The sequence below is a fragment of the Alternaria conjuncta genome (assembly GCF_024043145.1).
Source record: "Alternaria conjuncta strain BMP 0040 chromosome Unknown scaffold_6, whole genome shotgun sequence".
Lineage (NCBI taxonomy): Eukaryota > Fungi > Ascomycota > Dothideomycetes > Pleosporales > Pleosporaceae > Alternaria > Alternaria conjuncta.
Window position 1 is genome coordinate 317,227 of NW_026250095.1, and position 23,785 is coordinate 341,011.

Sequence of the window (23,785 nt, forward strand, 5' to 3'; positions counted from 1 at the left end):
CTCGTGGTGCGGACGAGATTGAATCGAGAAGGAAGGATGGGTTGTGCATTTACTGGGTAGCCTCCGTCGGCGACATTTGACGATCATGATAGCGAGGCGTTATTGAGCACTGGAGATACCATGACATTCAACTTATGAATATAGTCTAATAACATTCTGCATAACTTGAGTTGTTGGCTGGTTGCTGTGCTGTGAAGCTTTGGCCCTCTCGGAATCTCTCGGAATCACCCTGATTCCGAGCCTCAGCGCGCACGCGTCCGTCACACGAAGATTGCGCGACGTCCGTCTGGCCAACGACGCCGATCCAAGTACCTCTCTCTAGAACATCTATTGCCAAAGGGGTCCAGGAGTATATGGGCGGCCCCATCATGGTGTCAGAGACGAGTATGCTATACGTACCAGCCCTGGTGCCTACTGACATATAACCCTGTGAGCGTCCTTCCTCTACTCCCAGGCACCATGCGACATCACCCAGAGACGTCCCATAGCCGCATGAAGGTCGCGTCGAAAAGCTCGAAGTCGCTTCAACTAACACGCGACTCCAAAACTAATCCTCACAACCGCACGCTGCCATCTCAACCGATCCTTCCATCCCTTGCAGTGCCGACTACCCGCTTCCTCCTCCGCCACGTCCTCTCCACTTCCCGCGCCACCAACCGCTATACCTCTGACTTATAGCTTCCGCAGCTTCCCCCTCCTTCTCGCCGCTTCGAAAACAAACCTGCGCAGCCGTCACACACGAATTGGCTACCACACGATACTAGCAGCTAAAGCTAGCCTACAGGGACACGGATCACATGCATACGAAGTACATCGGCTTGATGTGAATAGGGAGGCAAGTATATTGGCTGAACGGAGTTCATTGCGAAAAGTCTATATACGCCGGGGCAAAGAATCAAGGTCCAAAACCATACAGGGAACAAACCGAACGCCGTCGAAAGTGGAGAAAGAGACCGACAAGACGCCTAGTGCTGTTGAACACCTGATACAACTAAAAAGAAAACAAAAGATATTCAAAACGCTTCGAGCTGTCTCCCCAGCTCGTTTATCAGCTCTTCGCCAGCGTGAGGGCTCAACATCGCCGTTGGTGCGAAGACGCCTACATCCAAGGCGCCATTGCGGATGGTCGCCTCGATATCGAGAGCATGCTACATATCTGTTAGTTCCTGCTCGTTCCAATATCGCGTAAAGGTAAACTCACCAAATATGCGCCATTGACACGCTCGTCCACCAGTTCAGCAGGTGGTTCCAAGCTGTGCTCCTCCACTTCGGTCACCCTACTGACCGGCTGCTGCCATTGTTGAGTCGGTTCGATGATGATAGAGTCCTTGCTCTTGGTCTCTCCCTCCGCCTGTGGGGTATCCGGCAGAGATAAGAAATTTACGAAAGTATCAACCTTGACACCCGTCCATTCGCTGATCTCGAAGAGGCTAGCAGAAGCGTTCATGGGCTCACTGATTTCTTGAAGGTCGCGTTGGATATCCTCAGCCATCTCTGCCATCTGGCGTTTGAGCGGCTTACTGACACGTAGTGGTAGTAGATTGACTGTTGGTACAGCAGCCGAGGCAATGCCATTGATAGGCAGCGAGCGATTGGCCAGGTAGACACCAATGATCACGTCCTCATCTGCAGTGCCCGATGTGTTCGCAGCATGAACCTTTGCGTACGCAGCGAGGAAGAGGGACTGCGTTGAAACACCACGTTGGCGCGCAGCTGCCTCCAGGTTGGGCGTTGCGAACAAGGCTGGCTTGAAGAGCTGTGTCCTCGTTTTGGGGCTCTCAGCAGGCTGCATCAAGAGCTTCTGGGCAAAGTCCATGAGATACCGAGTCCAGAAGCTCTTCTTCGTCTCTAATTCCGATGTCCCGTATCCGTTAGCGACCATCTGGGTAAGTGCATTGTCTGGCGGAGCGACTTCAGCGCCGTTGCAGATGGTTTGCAGTTTCTGCATCAAGAGAGGTAAGCTGACACCATCGTACAATGCATGGTGGATCTTCAGCTTCAACGCCCAGCTGTTGGAAGTTTGTGAAGCGAAGAGGTGGGCCCAAGGCTGCATGGTCGTTGTAGCCTGGACGCGCTGGCGGATTTCGTCATGTGTGCAGCCAGTAATGTCTGTGATAGAGCTCTCCAGATCTTTCAACACGATTGCTACGTAGGGTATCTGATGATCGCCAGTCGTGACGAAGGAGGACCGCAGAATCGGACTTGTCGCAACTAGGGCTTGCCACGAGTTGTTGAGGTCGTTGAGACCAATACCTCCATGGATAGTGTATGTGAACTCGGCGTAGAAGTTGCTGCCTTTGGTATTCAGCCACGTCGACAGCATGTATAGCTGCCCGGCGGTGACTGGTAGAATTTCGGCGACCCTTGCATCTTCAACATGAGCCCGGTCCAGGATGTGTGATCTATCGAGATCTTTGAGAGCCTCCCGAATCACTTCATGAGGGTTGGCACTGGTTTCCAGCTGCTGTGTGGTGCGCGAATCCACAAGACTTGCCATCTGTTCAATCGTACCAGCTCGGAGCATCTCACCAACGCCGAGGATAATGCCCTGTTTGCGCAGAAGAGAAGAGACCTTGATCGCGCTGATAGAGTCCAGCCCCATGTGAAATATTGTCATGCCGCTCGTCATCTCATCTTCGGGTGTCTTTGACACAAAGGCCAGAGTCTCGCGTATCTTGCGAGCTGTTTCGGTGCTTGGTGGATCCCTAGCGTCTTCGTCGTCAACTGCCTCATGGCTGCTTGTCGCACGACTTTGTCTCTGCTTGAAAGCCGGCATACCACATACTGATGTGCCGTTCGTAGTGACCTCAATTACAGATGTCTCTGGCTGTTCCATCAAGTGTTTAAGCACGTCGTCCATTCGATCGAGGAGCTGTTTTGAAGCCTCTTCGTCAAATACTTCCTCTTTCACCGCGCAACGCCAAACCAAGCTCTTGTCCATTACCTCCATTTCTACACACACCGGATACTCAACGTCACTATGACCCTCGATGCTGGTGTACAGCCTCTGTCCCTCCTCTTCCTCTGACGCGAAGCCCTTCTGGTAGATGAATAGACTTTCGAACAGTCTTCCATCAACACCGGCTGCCGAGAGGGCTTTCCGAAGTGGGTAGTGTTGCCACTGCTTGATGTTTGTGAAGTTGTCTTGCATGTAATGCAGCATGTCTCCTCCAGATCCGTGCAGGACTGACCGTATCGCGATCGTGTTCATAGTGGGAAACATTAGTTGAGATCGCTCCTCGTCGTCTCTTCCGGATAGTACAGAGCCGAAGGTGACATCCAGACTGTTGGTGTAGATAGAAGTAACGAGAGCAAAGACGGTTTGGCCGATAGTCTGTAATGACACATTACGCCTTCTTGCGAACGTCTGGAGCTCATCTAGTACCACTGCGCTGTTTCGTTCGTGGCGATGAACATGACTGCCAGTTTCGCTAGAGATGTTTGTTCGTCGGGGAAAAGAGCTTGTAATGGCTCCCGAGAGATGATCTTGCCAAAAGCCTGCGGAAGCAGATACGGACGTTGTGACGATGTTGATCAGAGAAGCCTCGTAGCTTGGTCGAGAGGTGAATTGATTGTTATAAGCTCGTTGCACATCGGAATGCAGTAATCCAAGAGACCATCCATCGTATAGAGCATGAGCAATGGAGATAATAAGGTAACGCTGGCCAGATGTCTCCACGAAGCCAAGGTGGAAGCGGGGTGTCGAAAGCGAATTCTGTAGGGAATCATGTCGAAGTTTACGGAAGATTGAGGCAAATTCGGGCCTGCCCTCTGATTCGAAATGCGTCCAGAAGTCATGATGTTGTTTGTGGACGACCTGTACGAAAGAATCGTCGAGTTCCGGGTCATCTACCTCTACGAAGCCAGTCCGTAGGATTGGTGACGCAGCGACGACTGTTGTCCAGGCCTCTTGGAGCTTTTTGACGTCTGTATTGGGATCCAGTTCGAGTACATCATGGTTGTAGTATCTTGTGTAGTCTGACGCAATCATCTCAGCCACCATAGCTTCTTGCAAGGGTGTCAAGGGTAAAACGTTCTCAACATCGGTGTTTTTGAACGCATGCTGTTCGAGATGCCTCTTCATTGATCTTTTGTAGGCGTCAAGGTTTGGCTGAAGAGTCGCTTCAGTTGACATTTCCGTGGGCGAGATGAGTTGTACCATTTTCGCAATGGTCAGCCCGCGCATGATGCCGCTTACGGGAATGTTCACTCCGCGCTTCTTGAGCTTGGATGATAACTTGATGGCGTCAATACTGTCGAGTCCAAGTTCAAAGATGGAGGTGTTTTCGTTGATGCTCGAATATTCAAGACCCGATAGTTGAGCAGTCTCCTCTTTGATCTTGATGGCATCGCTCGTCCATTCAAAATCGCTCGTCTTGTCGCCGTTGCTGGTCTTTCCATTTGCGGATAGTATACCGTTCTGCATCGCTCCATCTTCAAAGGTTACCGCAGGAATAGTAGACGGATCTACTAAGACCTGTCGCAATGCTTCTTCGAACCGATCAAGAAGCTCATTCGCCAAACACTCATGTGCGACATGATCTTGACTGACAAATGTCAACTTGAACACATCACCCCTCCGTTGCTCAACCTCGAGAGCCAGTGGGTAGTCAGCAACAGTTTCAGTGTCTAGGATCTCCCAAGCATCGTTTTTTGCCCATCCGTCACCTCCCTGTGCGATTTGGTACGCGAAGAGATTGTCGAAGAGAGGCTGGCTCGGAGTTCTTTTGCACCACTTCATGATTTGTCTCAGTGGAGTGTGCTGATGAGGATGAGCTCCGACGTTAAAATCGTGCACTCGTTTGATTGCCGATGACCAAGATTCGCCACGCTGAGCGCAATGCTGATAGGGGATGGTGTTGAACATTGGCCCTATGATGCGATCTGCACCTTCGAGATCGATACTGCGTCCAGAGACGACCATTCCAGCCGTTACGCCTCCTTGGACGTGCTCGCAAAGTACGCTGAGCCAGCAAGCCTGGGCAATAGCTTGTGATGTAACATTAAGTTGGCGTCGCACAGAGTCAAAGCCGGTCAACCCAGGCAGTGTACGTGTAATAACTACAGCTTCTTGACTAGCCTCGCCGGAAATGGTGGGTAAATGAAGGGTTTGCTTATCTAGATGGTTCTGCCAAAACTCCTTCGCCCCGTGAGGGATGCTGAGCGGACCGTGAGCAAGTGCAGTATGGAAGGCAGGTGCGTGCAATTGTAGATCCCTATTGTTGTAGACGTCCCAGACGGCCCGGAAGATGAGCTCGATGCTGTTGCCATCGTAGAGTCCATGGAAGATATGAACAGACAGCAGCTTCTGCGTTGGTGTGGTGATGAGATGTATCTCGAAAGGGCGGGTAAAGTCGGGTTGATTGAGCCCTAGCCAGCGTTGTCTCAACAATTCCAAGCTTTTGGCAAGGTGGTGTTCTTTGGCTGGAGTGTGTATCATTCCAGTGTAGGCAGGAGCACGGAGAACTGCCTGCACGTGACCTTCCTCTGTGTTGACAAAGACCGTACGAAGTATGGAAATTGAAGCGTACACCTTTGTCCATGCGGCGTCAAGTCTTCGTTCATCGATGCTGTCATGTAGCTTGAAACGGAAAGTGTTGAAATAGAGTCCGTTCTCGCTCTCCAGAGATCTCGCAATCATGCCTTGTTGCAAAGGAGTACATGGCGCGACGACATCGATAACGCTGGATTCGATAGAGAGTGATTGTGCGACAGACCGTTTGTAGCGGTGCTGCACTGCGTGAATAGCTTGTTGTGCTGCGAGGATAGATCCATGAGCCTCATCTGTGGGGCCGCCAGCTTCCAAGGCTTTGGCGAGACGTCGAATAGTCGGGCATCGCATTACTACAGATGCAGTAGCACTTGCGAAGCCTGACTGCTTGAGTGTGTGCGATATACCGATGACGGAGATCGAGTCCATGCCCATCTCGAAGCAGCTAGCATCCTTACTGATAGATTGTTCGCTAACACCCAGAGCTTGAGAGAGTACTTGACAAAGTTTCTTCTCATGCTCCGACCAAACTTCGTCTTTCTCGTTTGAAGTGGCTGATATTGCCTGCAGATCGCCAGAGGAAAGTGCGTCGTAAAGCTGCTTGAGCTTTTTGGCATCCGCCTTGTTATTGATGTTCAATGGCATCGTAGAGAGAGGAACGAAGTGCGTGGGAATCATGTATGGAGGTAGTTTCTCATGACAGGCTTCCTTCGCGATCCCCATCGCCTCGACGTCGCTTAGCTGTACCTGAGGTTGTGCCCTGGAGAGTTTGCCACACACAAGGAAGGCAACCAGTTGCTCTTTTTGCTGCTTTGGGTGCTTCAGTACTAGCGTTGCAACATCAGAGATCGCTGAGCTGGACTGCTTGATGACGGAGTTGATCTCGGCTACCTCGAGGCGTTGGCCACGCAATTTGACCTGATCATCTGCTCGCCCAAGGAATTGGAATGTGTCATCGTGTAGGATTCTAACGAGATCACCGGTCCGATACACACGCGCACCTAAACGTTCGAGGTGAGGGAAGCGCTCTGTAGTTAGCTCTGGGCGATTGAGGTAGCCTCTGCCAACAAGTTTTCCTGAAACACAGAGTTCGCCTACGCCACCTCGTAGGACAGGCACTTCATCCCCGGGATGAAGAACCAAAGACCCCACATTGTCAAACTGAGGGCCGATATTGGAGGGTCTTCCATTGGCTGGAACGCGCGGGAACATGGTGCATCCTATCGTTGCCTCGGTTGGCCCATAACCGTTGTAGATTACGCCTTTTGGACCCCACACGTCGAGAATTTCTTGTTTCAGGCTTTCGCCACCGGTGATGAAGACGCCCTTACAAAGACTGGGTACGTCATCCGGATGGAGAATTTGGGCGAGACTGGGCGTCAGATCGATATGCGTAATATTGAGATCAGAGATGGTCTTTGCTAGATCTTCAAAGATGAGATCCCGAGGTGCTGAAACGACGCATATGCCGACCGACCAACTCCAGTACTGCTCAAGAACTGAAACATCGAAGTGGAATGACGCGAACTGAAGCCATCGCGACTCTGTATCCCAATGTCCGGTAAACAAGCGCTGAAAAGCAAGAAGCGCCTGCACAGCGTTCTCATGAGTCAGCTCGCAGCCTTTTGGTGTACCTGTAGTACCAGAAGTGTACAAGCAGTAGCTACGATCCTGGGAACTGATCCGGTCGTTGCGCAAAAGCGAAGATCCTGGTAGTGAACGCCAGTCGATCTCATCAAGCTTCAGTATTGGCACACTAACGCTGCCCTCAAACTGATCAGCTTGAGAAGATAGAGATAAAACAGCTTGAGCGCGCGAGTCTTCAACGATGAAAGCCTGGCGTGCAGCAGGCGCACCAGGGTCGATAGCGACATAAGCGCAGCCAGCCTTCAATATTCCCAGCATGGCGAAAGATGCTTCAGGACATTTGTCGAAACACACACCAACCAGACTCCCAGGCTGCACACCATGCGCAGTGATAAGGTGAGCAATTCTGTTCCCCTCAGCATCTAGCTCAGCATACGTCCATTGCTCAATAGTACGTGAGCCCTGATCGTTCCCGCAAACGAACTCAAACGCGACGCGCCTCGGGTACTTCGTCGCAGTGCTCTCGACCAGCTCGTGGAGTAACCTAACATCTGATGGCAGTTCGGGTTCTTTAGCAGGTGTGATAGAGTATAGTTGTTCGGAGAAGTGCGCCTCAATCGCACTGGTGCTTGACGTATAGCTTTCCATCAGGTGATCTAGCTGCTCGAGGATCAGAGCGGCCTGCTCCTTTGGTACGATATGAGGCAAGAAAGTAAGGCGGTACTCCAAGTACCCTTCCATTGGTTCCAGTTCGATCGAGATCGGGTACTCAATAGCCGCATTCTCTTCAACAACTCTCCACAAACGGCTAGGTTCTGTACGACTAGGCAGCTTCTGGTAAGCGAAAATTGTGTCGAATAATGCTTCGTTGGGAAAGCCCATAAGTCTCTGGATCTTGTTGAGTGGCGTGAATTGATATTGCTGGATTTGGGTGTTCAACGCCATGATGTTAGTAAGAGTCGCAGCCATGTCTTTTGAAACAGTGCATGCCACGGGTACTGTGTTGATACATGGAAAGACGACATCCTCAGCTCCGTCAAAGGTTCGGCCGGATAAGACGACGCCGCATGTTACCGAGCTTTCTCCAGTGTAAGAACTCAACAATGAAAGCCAACTCGCGATACCTGCAGCTTGCATAGTGATGTTGGCATTTCGACAGCCATCCTCGAGAACATGAAGCGGTTTCGTGGATTGACGAGTGCAAACGGATGGGGAGCTTGGATCATATCTTAAAGGTGTGAGATTGGGAAAGCGACATGGACTTGCAGCCTTCCCAATCTCATTCCATACTGCTTCTCCGTCTTCGGTGCTTGTAGCGCTGAGCTGTATAATGCTACTAATGGTTGTGTCGATAGATGTAGGCGGCGATAAACCGCGGCCCTCATATGCAGCAGTAACATTATTTAAGATGGACTGAAGACTTTGGGCATCGAAGAGAGCATGAAACATGGCCAGATCAAGAGCGAAGTGACCCTCTTCTTGGACGATGCGTAATGACCAAGGAGGTAAATGTAAATCTTGCAAGAATGCACGTTGTAATCCTTTGAGCCATTCATCGATCGGGTCAGATGTAGTGCTTGAGGTGGTAGACCATGGCAGATTTGTCGAAGTTGGAGTATACTCAATCATCGCGAAGGCGTGAAGCGGATCTTTGATCTGAGCGAATCCGCTGCGCAATGTACTATGGCGTTCTCTCGTCATGTCCCACGCTTTCTTGAGCCTTTCGAGGTCTGTATCCACTTCCAGCTGCATACGGATGTGATTCATATACACAGCTCCTTCTGTCGCGAGGAATTGCGATATCATGCCCTTCTGGAGTGGAGTGCAAGGACGAACGGCTACGACATCCCCATCATAGATGCTATGGTCGCTTAGTATCCCCACCTTGTGCTTGCCTTCAAAAGCACTAAAGTTAGAATGCGGAAGTGCAAACGCATCCGATGCCTTCGCCTGGCCAATGAACTCGGCAAGATGGGCGCATGTGGTGTGATTCAGGACATCGGCAGCCCTCACGGAGTAACCCTGCTTCCGAAGTGCTGCAGCGATTTGAACTGCGCTGATGCTGTCAAGACCGAGCTGGTAAATGGAGGTTGTTGGTGTGATCTCTTTTTGCGAAGCATCAGACAGTCGCGCAAAAACGTCCCTCACCTCGGTTTCAACTTGTGTCCATTGATGACCTGAGCCATGCTGAAACCCATTAGTTAGCAACTCGGTGCCGATGTGTTCTCGGAATATGCTTGTCAACGCTCTCTTGTCAATTTTCCCAGCCATTGATCTCGGAATCTCGTCGACGAAGACAAAGAACTGGGGTACCATGTACGACGGTAGCCGGCTGCTTGCAATCGTTTTGAGCTCGCTCTCTTCGATCTTGCCATGCGTAATCAAGAATGCCACGAGTTGGTCCCTGTCTGTCTCCTGCTTTTTCAAGATCTGTGTAGTGACAAACGCGACATCTGGATGAGCATTCTGGAGGACATGGTTGATCTCGCCGAGTTCTATCCTAAGCCCGCGTATCTTGACCTGATCGTCCGTGCGTCCTACGAATTCGAAACTGCCGTCACTGAGCATCCGCGCCAGGTCTCCACTCTTATAAAAGCGTTGCCCACCCCAAATGACAAATCGTTCGCTTGTCAGATCGGGATTGCCGAGGTAGCCTCGTGCGAGTTGTGCGCCTCCAATGTATAGTTCGCCGGTGCTCAGCACAGGCAAGATCGATTTACCTCTTGCCGAGAAGATTACGAAGGATGTGCTTGGGAAGGGTTTGCCGATAATTGAAACACGACCCTTTTCTGAAACAGGGCTTATTGTCGTACAGAATGCAGCTTCAGTAGGCCCGTACGAGTTGACGCATGAATCGCCCCACTCCTTGACGATAGCGTGTGCCATGGCTTCTCCGATGCAGTACAACCACTTGACGCTCGGTATATCAGATCTTTTGAGAGAAACCGCTACTGAAGGCGTCAGGTCGAGCAAGGTGACCTGCAAAGAGTTGATGACTTTCGGTAGGTCGTTCAACAAGTCATTCTGGTCAGTGGCACAGAGCGTGAACCCATGGGTCCAAGCCAAGAAACAGTCGTAGTAGCACATATCGAAAGTTACAGCCGCATATTGTAGCAGTCGTGAAGAAGGGTTCCAGGGAATACGGGAATCTGAGCTTGCGATGGTTTGGACAGGAGCGCGATGTTCCATGCTGACCGCTTTCGGTACGCCTGTAGAGCCAGAGGTGAACAAACAATACGCTAAATTTGTGTCCGAGAGGCCGTCAATGACAGGATTATGATGCGGCACAGATGGTATTGCTTCAGCATTGACAATCCTCGCTTCGATTAAATGATCGGGCAGTGTCGAGGCATCCGAGCAAAGCACAAGATTTGGCTTCAACTCTTGGAACATCATCCGTCTGCGTGCTTCGGGCAGTCCTGGATATACTGGTGCAAAAGCAGCCCCAGCTTTCATAACTCCTAGAATGCTTGCATAGAAACAAGGGCCCTTCAGCATATGAATGGGGACGATGTCATCTGGACCAACCCCTTGCCTAATGAGCGCGTGTGCAACAGAGTTGGCTTTTTCATTTAAAGTCGCGAAAGACCAAACTGTCTTGCCACCATCTGGAAGCAAATATTCCAAGGCGATACGGTCAGGGTGCATTGCCGCTATGCGCTCGAAACCTGAATGTAGCAAGACCGCGTCGGTTTGGCATTGCTCATAACCCATGTTGGACTCTGCTCGAAGGTGAGCTGGCAGTGTGCTTATGTCGGAAGAACTCATTCCCGGGAATGCAAGCAACGATGAGATGCAGGTGTCAAATGTTTCCATGACCAGCCGAGCTTCCTTCTCAGACAACAGTGATGTCTGGTAGTGCAGCGATAACTCTAGAGTATTCCGGACCGGATCTTGAATAAGCTCGCATACGATGGGTAGATCCATGTCACCCAGATCTTGTTCGAGTGTCCAGATAGTAGAGTCCAAAGTTGTTTTCGGCTGCTGGAGTATCACCAAACTGTCAAAAAGACGGCCGCCTTCCCGGAGTGCAGTGCCTTGTATGCGACGGAGCGGTGTCAACTGATGAGCTAGCGACTCGATGCTAATAGAATGGGCTAGGCGCATCAAAGCGGCATTATTTTGCTGAGGATCGAGAATGATGCGGGCGGGTAGGGTGTTGAAGCAAGGAGCAACGATGCGATCAAGGTCGTCTCCGGAGATATTGCGTCCATTAACGACGTTTCCGAAGCAAATGTCGTTTTCACCCGTATAGAAGTGCAGAAGCTTGGCCCAAGCCGCGTGCACTACCGATAGTAATGACAGCGACATGTCTTGACATGCTGTGCGTATGGTGGAGAGTGGTAGTTGTAGACATTTCGATGACGATGCAGGGTTTCCTTGGGCTCTTAAATCTTTGCCGGTAAGACTGGGAAAGATTGTAGGCTCAAAGCCGCTCAATAGAGTGGCCCAATAGTTGTCGCCCTCTGCATAGTCTTGCTGTAGCATGTACTGCAGATACACATCGTAAGACACCGGTGGCGAAATTTTAATGCCGTGATATGTGTCTTGTACTTCCTGAATGAGCGTAGAGATAGCAATGCCGTCGTAGAGCGCATGATGGCAGCCAAAAAGTAGCTTTGTTGATCGTTCGTCTTGTATCAACGCGAGGTGAATCGGAGGGCTTTCGGCTGCTACTTGTTCAGAAATAACACTGTTTATACGCGGCGGTAGGCCATCCAGGGTGCTGTAGTGATGCCATTTCAAGTCGGTATCGCGTAGCACAACTTGCGTGAAGGCGAATGACGGGTTTTCAGTAGCAACGAAACATGTGCGAAGGATCTCATGTCGCCGTAACATATTCTCCCAGGACTCCTGCAACCGGGAGACGTCTCCTTTGACGTCGAAAAGCATTATGTTGCAGTACGCCGAATGTGAGGACGGCTGGTCGCTTGAAAGCATAGCCTCTTGAAGTGGTGTGCACGGTAGGATCTTAGCCACCTGTGATTCGCTTTGATTGTAACGCGCAAGAACACGAGACACTTCTTCTGAGCTCAAGAACTTGTCTAGGCTGACGGTATTAGGCCTGGTCGTTTCTCGAGTCGAAGGGCGCGAATGCAGTGGACAGACAGATGCGAGACGAGCGATTGAAGCGTTCTTCAACACTGTAGAGATGGAGAAGTCACCCAAGTCTTGTTTTCGAAGTCCGTTGCAGAAGCGTATAGCTGAAACCGAATCTAGACCCAGGCTGAAGAATGACGACGTCCGCTGTATTCCTTCCGGTGAGGTGTTCAGTGTGGATGAAAGAACCTCGGCCACGGCTTTCTCCCATGGCGAGAAGACCTCCGCCTTTGCATCATCCTGCGTCCATTGTAAGGCGACCTGTTCTTCTTCCGCTAAGTCCCAGAATGTGCGTTGAAGGAGAGCCTTGTCGATCTTGGCTTGCATTGTCATGGGAAGGCGCGAAACGGGAACGAGATGCGAGGGAACCATGTACGAAGGCAGGCGACGCGATAGCAGATCAGACAGATCCGATATCACCGATTCAAACTCCATAGGCGTCAAACATTGGAAGTAGTCAGATGCAGCTCCGTTGGGTACCCAGAACACTACCAGTGTTTGAGTATCGTCGGAACGCGGTAGGAGAAGGGTGACGCAGTCTTGCACTGCCTGATGATCGAGCATCACTGACGTTATCTCACCGAGTTCGACACGCTGACCACGGATTTTGACTTGATCATCCATACGGCCTTTGGAAAGTATGGAACCATCCGGGAGTAGTATACCTGTATCGCCTGACCGGTATATCCTGCCATAGGTGGAGTGGTTGATGATCTTGGCGGCATTCAGCTCTGGTCGATTCAGATAGCCACGGAAAACCTGGTAACCTCCGAAACAAAGCTCACCTACGGCACCGAGGGGGAGAATTGCCTCGCTCTCGGGATCGAGCACGAGGGCTGAAGTGTTATCGAAAGGCATACCGATGTTGTTGATGAGATCATCCGGAGTTACCGCCGCCCGTACAGTGCATATGTTTGTGGTCTCAGAAGGACCGTAGCCTTGGTACAAGCCTTTGCCTGCCCACCTTCTTCGAACATGTTCCGTCAAAGCTTCTCCAGCAGTCACCAGGAATTCGACTTTCGGAACATTCACTGGATCTACCAATGCTGCAACTGTTGGCGTCAAACTTAGATGTGTGACGCCCAGACAGTTGATGGCGGCCTCAAAGTCGTGAAACAAGTCGTCTTTCGTTGCCGTGCATAGGCATATACCAACATGCCATGAGAAGAAAATCTCGAAAACACTGACATCAAATGCTTGCGAGCAAGACTGAAGCAAACATGAGCCTGCATGAACGGGGTATATAGTTGAAAGGTACTGCAAGTTACTCATGAGATTATCCTGGGTAACGAGAACTCCCTTGGGCGCTCCAGTGCTGCCGGAAGTGAATACAGCATAGGCGAGATGCTGTCCGCTATATGGCACGTCCAGGTTCTGATCAAATTGTTTCGCAAGATCAGGGGTGTTGAACTCAACTATATCGACGAGAAGATGATTTCGAATGCCTGTTGCAGTTGTTGTGTCGGAAACGCATACCGTTACTTGCGCGTCGTCCAGGATGCTTCTGACTCTGTCGATCGGCGTATCAGGGACTATCGGTAGATATCCGCAACCAAGCTTGAGCACAGCAAGGATACAGATGTAAAGATCAATGGACTTTTCCATCATTATGCAAACCAATTGATCGTCGCCTACGCCGTGATCGGCGAGGACACGGGCAAATTGGTTAGCGCGTGTGTTGAGCAGACCATAGGTCGCCACCTCTTCTACTTCCACGACACCACGTCTGACGCGAGCAAATTTGAGAGCTGACCTTCGCGGATCCTTCAGGGCCCATTGTTCTACCGCATGGGCAGGACTATGCTCTATCGTTTGCTGTCGAGGCGTGGGGTTGGCAATTGACAAGGAAGGCGTGGTGAAGCATCGTTTCATGGCATCGATGCCATGGTTGGCATTCGATAAGAGCAGATTCACTATCTCGTCGATCTGACGAGAGAGATACTTGATCTGATGATCCGGTATAGTTGAGGCGTCGTAGGTAGCGTGGAAAAATATGTTGTCTTCGCGCGGCTCGAATTCCAGCGTAAGCCTAAATTCCAGATCGTCCGCGCTATCGATGACTCTTGAAGCGAGCGACGAGCTTGAGTCGGAGATGATTGACTGTTGCCATACAAACAGAACGTCGAAGAGTCGTGTCCCAGGTGGGATATTTCCCGCCTTCACTATGTCCCGGAAAGGAAGGGTGCTGTGGCTTAGACATTCTCTATTCAATGCTTGGGTCGTACGCAATAGATCATGAATGTCGAGCGTTTTACTGAGATTTATGCGGAAAGGGACGGTTGCGATGCATGGGCCGATAACATCCTCAACACCAGCGATGGGAATGATCCGCCCTGAGGTAACGTTTCCAAGAACTATATCGTTTGTGCCGCTATAAAGGCTGAGTATGTACGAAGTAGCCGCCTGGAAATAAACCTGGGGGTTGACAGCCATCTCCTGAGCTCGCTGGAATAGTCTGGATCTGTTGATTGCAGAGCGGCCCGAAAAGTGATGTGTCGCCGGGTCGCGAACGAGCTTTCCATGGTAATTAGGGAGGGCCACCGGAAGGTAGCCATTGAGGAGACTACTCCAGTAGCTCTTGGGTACTTCTTGATCCTCCGGCCTAAGTTCAGTGAAGTACTGGACTACATCACGAAATTGTGGCCGCGATACTGTCTCCTCTCCACGCAACCGTGTGTCGAGATCGTGGAGCAATAGATCGAATGACCAGCCATCGTACAGTGCATGATGTATGCGGAACAAGAGACGAGGTCGTCTAGATATCGACATAACTTGTACGTGGAAGGGACGAAGAAAGTCTTCATCGGAGCTCATTGAGTAAGACCTCGAAAAGACATCAACTTCCTGAATCTGTGATGGCAGTAATGCTCTCCAAATAATCTGCGAGAACGTTCCTGCGTGCTGTGATGCCGCAACGAAGCCGGTACGCAGGATCTCGCTCTTACTGGCCAAGTAGTCGAGGGCGTTTCGGATATCTTCATACGTCCGCGCAACTGATAGCTCAACTTCGATCCAGTTGCAGTAGGCAGTAGGCCTGGATATCGTCTCCGCAAGCATGGCTTCCTGCAATGGAGTACAAGGTATCACGGATGCAATATCATTCTTCCATCGCTTGAGCTGAGGGATCTCTACGATGCCGGTCATCTTCGCAGAGTGATACGTCGGATTATGCCGATTAGCGCTTTGTGTAGAACCTCTACATATCGCAACGAGATCGCTCAACGTTCTCGCAGATAGTACTTCCATGGCTCCTAGGACGAATCCTTGTCGACGTAGCGCAGACGCTATGCGAATAGCTCGAAGGGAATCCAGGCCAGCAGAGCTAAGGTTGGTATCTGATCCAAGGTCTTGAGAGATGTGACGACCAACGGTTTCCAGGACTGATTGGCTCACATGATCGCCTGGGGATATGGTGGTAGACGTGGACAGTCCAGTAGAGTTAGTCTTGTGAAGATGTGTTTTTGCAAGAGAGTCTTTGTCAATCTTTCCCGACGGTAACTGCGGCATTGTATCGATGAAGTATACGTGTGATGGAATCATGAATGCCGGAAGCCATTGGTTACAGGTAGCGAGGACATCTGCGCGGGTGACTTCGCTCGAGTCGGCAGCGCAAAAGGCAACCAAAGACTCTTCGACAATGATTACGGTTGCTGTCCGACAGCTCTGTATCCTCATGATAGCTTGTTCAATTTCGCCGAGCTCAACCCGTTGCCCTCGAAGCTTTACTTGACCAGCAACGACACGACCCAAGCATTCCAAGACGCCGTGGCGGTTGATTCTTGCGCGATCGCCGGTACGATATAAGCGACCATGTTCCGGATGTTCGATGAACGATGCAGAAGTGAGATCTGGGCGATTTAAATATTCTTCGGCAACCTGGGGTCCTCCAATGGCTAGTTCACCAACTTCTCCGGAACTCAGTATCTCGATGTCGGCCGATGGTCGTTCTTCATGCATGGGCGCGATTATGAAAGCCGAAACAGTATCCAAGGGACGACCTATGATGCTACTTGACGAATGTGTCGAGAACTGTGGCTGCAGCGTGCAGTGGATCGAGGCTTCAGTCGGCCCGTACATGGCCCATAGCATACTTTCCTTCGTTTCGTCGCCACCATACTCATCAATGACGTGTTGGGTGAGCATCTCACCGATGGTAAGTAACAGTTTGAGTCCGGGCACGCTGGACCTGCCTTGAAGAAGGTTGCTCACGACTGTTGGCGTAAGTTCAGCTGCATCGACCTCTAGATTGTTGATGGCTCCTGGAAGGTCATCGAGCATGTGGGCACGTGTGCTGCTCACCAAGGTTCGCCCTCGGAACCAGGGAAAGAATATCTCAAAAATGGAAACATCAAACGTCTTACACTACATTAGTAGAGAAAGAGCGCTTATTCTGCATGTGCACTTACAGGGGCTGCGAATTGAAGAAAACGGGCGAAGTCGGGAATGTGGCGGTGGTGAGCCAATAGACTCTGGGTAACTGCATGATGAGTTACGCTGACAGCTTTTGGCTTCCCGGTAGAGCCGGAGGTGTATAGTACATAGGCCAGATCCTTGGTGTTTGGTCGCCGCAAATCGATTATCGGCTGGTCCTCGCGGTCGCAGAGTTCTTTGTCAACCGAGATTACATCGATATTGATCGCTGCTCGTATCCGCTCATCTAGAGTCGAAGATGTGATGAGCAGGTCGGCGGAAATATCATCGAGGATAAACTTCAGCCGCTGTGTAGGTGTATCGAGATTGAGAGGACAGAATGCCTTTCCCGCCTTCAAGATGGCCAAAAGAACGATATACAGTTCTGGGGACTGTGGTAGGAAGACCGGAATGACAGGCGAGGCACTTTCGAGCTTTGCCAGTCTTTCTGTGATACTGCCAGCCAGGGCATCGCTCAGACTATGCAAGTCCTTGTAGGAGAACTTCCGCCTTTTCGATCCATATTCCAGGAAATCGATAGCAGTTGCATCGTGATCAAGTGGACGTACAAGCTCGTGGAGAAGGTCTGGCCCGCTCAAGATCGAGGGCCGCTGATTAAGTACCGACAGTCGTTGGTTCCCGCCGCTTTCTTGAATCATCTTGCGTTAAATTGTTAGATGTGTCGACCGATGGCAACGGTTACTGGTAGAACACTCGAGTCTATGTCGTCCCTAGCGATACGTCCATGAATTTCCCGAAGAAAGAATTGCAAAAAATGCACTCGATATTGCTGGACGGGAATCTGCAGAATGCGATGCTTGATGGCAGGTTTCGATGATGAGAAACTGAGGCACGATGATTGGTCGAAGGTCTTCAAGTACCTTGAGACCAGTACACACAGGGGTGGCGCACGTGAGAACGGGTTCCAGCACTCTGTACTTGGGTAGCGCGTTCGACACTTGACGACGGAGTGTGCAGTGCTCCGGTGTAAGCAAGCAGGCAGCAAGCAACCTTCAAGAAGCGACCTCCAAGAACGTATCGCGGTCGCCGAATTCCAAATGGTCGAATAGTGCTAGAATCAAAAGTCGAGAAAATCCAAGCTGGGGCGTGCACTGATCCGATGATTTCTGGTGTCGCGACTCCGTGATGTTGAGCGCGTTGTCCGTAGATGCAGCGTCATACATCCTGGTTGAGTGACAAGTGGACGTGTCATTCGACAAGCGGCGCGTAAGATCTGATACAGTAAATCAGACGCGTTTGGCGGCGGCTTTGCAAGTGGGCGAAAACGGGAGCAAAAACTGTTCGAGACAAGACTAAATCGAGACTGAAAACCGAAGCTCCACCTCAATCATGCTAGTCCGGAGTAGTAGCGTGAAGTGGTGGACGTAAAGGCGTGGGCGCGTCTCCGATGACGACAAGGCCGTCGCGGTGGCTGGTTGGGCGTCGTTGTTCCATAGCCTCTTTGCCATCGCCCCACGCTATGGAGCAGAATCAGTTTGTCAAGCGCAAACGCGTCGTGCGCAAGATTCTGTCGCAACGTGGTGGTGGACGCGACCTCGGAGCTGTGCCGCTGCTTGGTGGGGAAGACGCGGCCGGGCATGCCGCCGAAAATCCCGTGCTTGCGTGACATGCCAGGCGGGTCATCCCTTGAGCAGAAATTATCAGATGCAGCAGCAGGCAGTCTACCCCTGACCTGGCTTCACGTCGCCGCTAGCCCAGCCCTACAACTGCTGCTAGGGATGCACGCTGCACGCATCCGTCAGGCTGTCACCCGACTGCCCACTGTGAACTCACCTGCCGCAGCCCGATGACAGTGTATATATGGTAGGCCTTTCACATGCGGCCGCTTCAGATGCTCAGAGAGTCGCTGGTTGTCGCTGCCCTTCTGGTGCATGAACATGTTGCAGGGCGGCCATCTATGACCATGCCAAGACTCTAATTTAGTCCTGCGCTCCTACCACGTCTTCCGTGTTGGCCATGGATGTGACATCAACAACGCTGCATTATCAACATCGCCTCCATGGCATCCTCGCTCATTCTAGTCCACAGTCGCAAGTTTATCGCTGCATCTCTCGCTCGCTAATGCTCATCTGAGCAGCAGCCGAGCACTGCACACCCGCAATCGCATTGCGCAACGCCAGGCGCGCGCCACAATGCCCGACTATCACGACGATGACAGCTCCGAGAGCCAACCCCTTCTGGATTCCGAAGAAAGTGAAATTGAGGATGAGCCCTCTGTCCGCCACAGTACGCAATGGGAAAGGCATGTAGAACCGTCGTTAGCGACGGTTCAGCCTCAGGCTTTTGAAGGTCCCACCGTCTTTCGTCAACGATTCATCCGCCAAATCCTCGGCTTGAACAAAACCTCCTATTTTGCACTCTACAGGCAGCTGGATGATGTTGGCTCCAAGCTGATTCTGGTTTTGGGCATCGTAACTGCGATTCTGGCCGGGCTGCCGCTTCCTCTGATAGGTGTCGTGCTTGGGCGCATTATCAACAACTTCCCACCCAACCCAGACGAGCTGAAGCATCTCTTGTTCCGTCTGATGTCAGTCGCAGTCGGGTATTTTGTCATCACCTGGGCTTGGGCGGTTTGCTGGGCTGTCATAGGAGAACGCGTGAGTAGGAAAACAAGAGAAAGACTTTTGCATCGTGCTTTAGGCATGGACATGACCTACTATGGTGCGTAGATGCCCGAGAAATGCCTCGCATAGACTATGTATTGACTCGATTTGCCTTTCGTAGACACCGTCTCGCCTGATCTTTCTAGTATTCTCACAGAGAAGACACAGACCATTCAACTCGGTACCTCGGAGAAGGTGGGCCTCTTCATCGCATCCATAAGCTACTTCATCTCCGCATTCACTGTGGGTTTTATGCTAAACGCAAAACTGACCGGAGTAATGTAACTATCATCATCGCTGTCATGTCAAGAGACTATCGTTAACATAGCTACATAGGTTCGTCACGGTTATACCTTCAATGGCATTCGTTGTCTATTTCGGTACTAAACAAGTTTCCGATCTCGCCAAGCAGGCTGCACAATACACCGAGAAAGCTGCCTCGGTCGCTGAGAGTGCTATCCGCGCAGTACAGATCGTGCAGGCGTTTGGCCTGTTCGAGCAGCTTAGCGAGGAACACGTTCATCACCTTCGATCTGCCTTGCGGGTTGGAATCCGGAAGAGCGTTGCAGGAGCTGTCATGCTTGGCTCGGTTTACTTCGTTGCATATGCGACCAACGCACTTGCTTTCTGGTACGGTGATCGCTTAAGAGACGGCAGCGCTGAGGCTGGTACCATCTATGCAGTCGTCTTCCTCATACTAGACGCTTCTTTCGTCGTCGGGTCATTCGGTCCATTCATTCAGACATTTGCAATGGCCGCCGCCGCTGGGGCTGCGGTAATGGATGTTCTCGATCATCCCACATCCGATATCGATGTCTATTCCCCAAAGGGAAAGCCGGCGGACAGGACACATTTCGAACAGGATCTGGTGCTTTCATCGGTGTCATTTGTATACCCAGCTCGTCCTACCGTGCGAATCCTCGACAGTATCAATTTACGCATCAAGCCTGGGCAAGTCACGGGTCTAGTTGGACCGTCCGGTTCGGGAAAGGTAATCATCAACTTTCGACTAGCACAAACCATTGGCTAACCTCACTTCGTCCTAGTCTACTATTGCATCCCTGCTTTTGAGGCTCTACGATCCAACTTATGGCGCCGTAAACCTCGGCAACGACAACTTGAAGTCATTCAACGTCCACAGCCTGCGGACACACATCGCACTCGTCACTCAAAATCCGGTTCTCTTCACTGGAACAATACTGGATAATATCAAGCATGGTATCTCAAGTGCCGAAAGAGAACGATTGACTGAAGACGAGATTCTTGCTCGGTGTGAGGCGGCGGCGACAGAGGCATATTGTGATTTCCTAGACCGACTTCCTGAGGGCATACACACGAAAATCAGTTCCGGACCCCAGTCTCAACTTTCCGGAGGCCAAAAGCAACGTATAACCCTCGCGCGTGCGCTTGTGGGTAACCCGTCCCTGCTTTTACTGGACGAATTTACAAGTGCCATGGACGGTACAAGTGAAGCGATCGTTTTGGAAAATCTACGTCGTTCTTCAGCCAACGCCAACCGAACCACCATTATAATTGCACATCGTCTGGCAACTGTTCGAGATGCTGATCGTATCGTGGTCATGAAAGACGGAAGTGTAGAAGAAGACGGGCGCCATCAAGATCTTCTCAAAAAGAACGGCATCTACGCAGAGCTCATCAAAGCACAACAATTCGAAAAACCGCGGCCTTCAGCAACTTCATCGATTCGATCTGCTGCCAGCTCTACGCACAAAGAGCATGGAGAGTCTTCAGGCGAATCAAACAATGCCTCCCGGCCGGTTTCAGCATCACAAACCGACGCGCCAAAGATGAGTGCTTTGACATTAATTCGCAGATCGTTGGCATTGAGCCGCCGTGAAACGCCAGCTATAATTGTCGGTTTGATCTCCTCCGTCTTCAGTGGTGGAGTCATTATCGGAGAGGCGCTCATATTTGGCAACTTGGTTGAGCTCTTGAATGACACGTCCGGCTCGGACGATCTCACGAGGAGAATATCTTTCTACTGTTTGCTTTTCTTCGGACTGGCAATCATCGCTCTAACTTCACACTCTTTCGGCAAAACTGCTTTCGGCATGGTCTCCGAAAACCTTACCTTACGAGTCCGAGATCTATCTTTCCGGACTATCTTGCAACAAGACATTGCCTGGTTCTCTAAGCCTGGTCATTCTCATCACGCTTTAATGTCGCGTCTGAACTCTGATAGCGGCAGCATTAGTGGTCTATCTGGTGTCATACTCGGAACCGTCTTCTCCATTGCGACGTCTGTTCTTGGCGGAATTGTTCTGGCCCATATTGTGGCCTGGAAAATCGCCATTGTTCTACTGGCGGCTGTACCTGTCATGCTTCTAGCTGGATTCCTGCGCCTTCGTATCTTGGCTATGGCCGAAGAGCATCATCAGACGGCTTACAACGACGCTGCAGCCCTCGCTTCCGAAGCCACTTCTTCTATGCAGATCGTTGCAGTTTTTGGCTTGGAATCGCACTTCCTGGATGGTTACCGAGAAGCAATCAGAAAGCCATACGAGGAGCACCTCAGGTTCAGCGTGCTTGGCAACATCTTACTCGCCTTTTCACTCTCGGTCACATATTTCGTCTACTCTTTGGCGTACTGGTGGTAAGTATATATGTTGATGCCGCTTCCATCAGCCACATGCTAATTGATGCGACAGGGGGTCTAAACAAGTGCGCAACGGTAACTATAGTCAACGAGAGTTCTTCATTGTACTCCCTGCGCTTCTTTTTTCTGCACAATCCGCAGGTCAGCTCTTCAGCTTGGCACCCGAAATAACTCGGGCCAAGGCCGCAGCGCAGAATGTATTCTCTCTACATGACGAGAAGCCGTCGATCATCACAGATTTGAGGCCTTTGGAATCCGCTACCACCACTGCATCCAATGGTAGCGCTTTGTTGTCTGGCCCTTCAGCATCGTATGGAACATTTGGAGTGCGTGGAGAACTGGAGTTCCGTAACGTCAGTCTCTACTATGAGAGTCGGCCTAATGTTCCCGCCTTGAACAACGTCTCATTTCAGATTCGCCAGGGCGAAAACGTAGCCTTTGTCGGTCGTTCCGGTAAGTCAACGAGATCGTCGCACGATAAGTACTGACTTCGTCGCCAGGCGCTGGAAAGTCGAGTACGATTCATCTGATAGAGAGATTCTTCGATCCAAATGCTGGACAAGTGTACCTTGATGGGCAGGACATACGCCAAGAACCCGTTCGAAACCATCGTGCTCGCCTAGCACTTGTGGTAAGTTACCCGTTCTCGTTCAGATCAACACACACTTCATTCTGTTACATTTCAATCGAGTGTGGGGCTCTTCATGGGGCGCCTTTCATATGAAGATGACTGACGCCCAGCAGGAGCAAGAGCCAGATCTCTTTCCAGGCTCCGTAAAGTTCAATATCGGACTGGGCGCTCGGCCAGGTACCGCAGTCGCCGATGAAGATATACAACGAGTGGCCAAAGAATGTGAGCTTCACGACTTCATCATGAGCCTTCCAGAGGGCTACAACACGGAAGTCGGTGCACATGGCTCCAAACTCTCAGGCGGTCAGCGCCAACGCCTTGCTATCGCCCGAGCTCTCATACGTGATCCCGAGATCCTACTTCTCGATGAAGCGACATCGCAGCTGGACGCCAATACCGAGCGCGACATCCGAACGGCTATCGCCGCTGCCTCCAAAGGACGAACTACCATCATGATAGCACATCGATTAGCGAGTGTGCAATATGCAGATCGTATCTTCGTGTTTGATGGCGGTCGTATCGTTGAGCAGGGCAGACACGATGAGCTCGTAGCCATGGGAGGCATTTATGCTGCCATGGTCGCAACACAGGAGCTGGATTAGGTGCTCATCTATACACTTTATCGACCTTTCATTTCGCAGTCTCCTCGGACCGGTTCGTCTCTTCGATGCGTGTTGTTTAGGCGACTGGCGCATTGTAATATGCGTATGTACCAGTACCCTCATGTTTTGACTACCTATAGGAGCACCCCTCGCATTTCGAAGGCGTTGAACAATGTTTGTTCCTGTACCATCATAGTTCCTTTCATAATTAATTAATGCTTCTTGCCTCAAGCATGGTACATGCGTTTGCTCCTCAACCTGCCTAGTTCGCGCTGGTGCATCCTCTTCAGTACATGTTGCCGCGTTTGCATGCTAATGAAATGGTATGCTCACAGTGGGCCCTAGGATGGAACATCGACGAATGCATTTATCCAAATGAGCGCACTGTTCCGAAGACTGGCCGGTGCAATCTTTTCGTTCCACAGCTATTCACAAAGTCAACGCTTCTGCTCTGCGCATGTCCTGTTTCTCTTACCGCATATTGCTCTCAGCGATGCGAGGGCGACTTGACGAGCGGAAGATGGCGTCTTCGAGCGCCTCGTTCGTCACCAGCTTGCTTCACTATGCGCTAGCACGACGTACTTCTGGACCTTGGAATGATCGGCGGCTGCGGCGTGCTAACCGAGCCTAGTAGCAACGCCGGAACATGCAGGTGATGGTGGTGTCGTTGGGCGTGCACCAGTAAGACCGAGGCCGCTCCGAACTCGCAAGAAATCTCTTCAT

At 51.2% G+C, this 23,785-nt stretch overlaps 3 protein-coding genes across 3 annotated transcripts; 1 reads left to right on the forward strand and 2 right to left on the reverse strand.

Moving 5' to 3' along the window:
* Window positions 1-1,013: 1,013 nt before the first annotated feature.
* On the reverse strand, window positions 1,014-16,456 carry NPS2_1 (NRPS; the record flags this gene model as incomplete). The annotated part of the gene is made up of 2 exons (XM_051468743.1): window positions 1,014-1,148; window positions 1,202-16,456. 2 exons carry the CDS (start codon window positions 16,454-16,456, stop codon window positions 1,014-1,016), a joined length of 15,390 nt encoding a protein of 5,129 aa, XP_051326958.1.
* A 107-nt stretch (window positions 16,457-16,563) lies between these two features.
* NPS2_2 (putative NRPS-like protein biosynthetic cluster) lies at window positions 16,564-17,247 on the reverse strand (the record flags this gene model as incomplete). The annotated part of the gene is made up of 1 exon (XM_051468744.1): window positions 16,564-17,247. One exon carries the CDS (start codon window positions 17,245-17,247, stop codon window positions 16,564-16,566), a length of 684 nt encoding a protein of 227 aa, XP_051326959.1.
* Window positions 17,248-18,741: 1,494 nt separating this feature from the next.
* Window positions 18,742-23,062, forward strand: J4E85_004489 (uncharacterized protein; the record flags this gene model as incomplete). Its single annotated transcript, XM_051468745.1, has 7 exons — window positions 18,742-19,270; window positions 19,334-19,493; window positions 19,549-20,203; window positions 20,259-21,826; window positions 21,882-22,282; window positions 22,330-22,460; window positions 22,574-23,062. 7 exons carry the CDS (start codon window positions 18,742-18,744, stop codon window positions 23,060-23,062), a joined length of 3,933 nt encoding a protein of 1,310 aa, XP_051326960.1.
* Window positions 23,063-23,785: the final 723 nt, after the last annotated feature.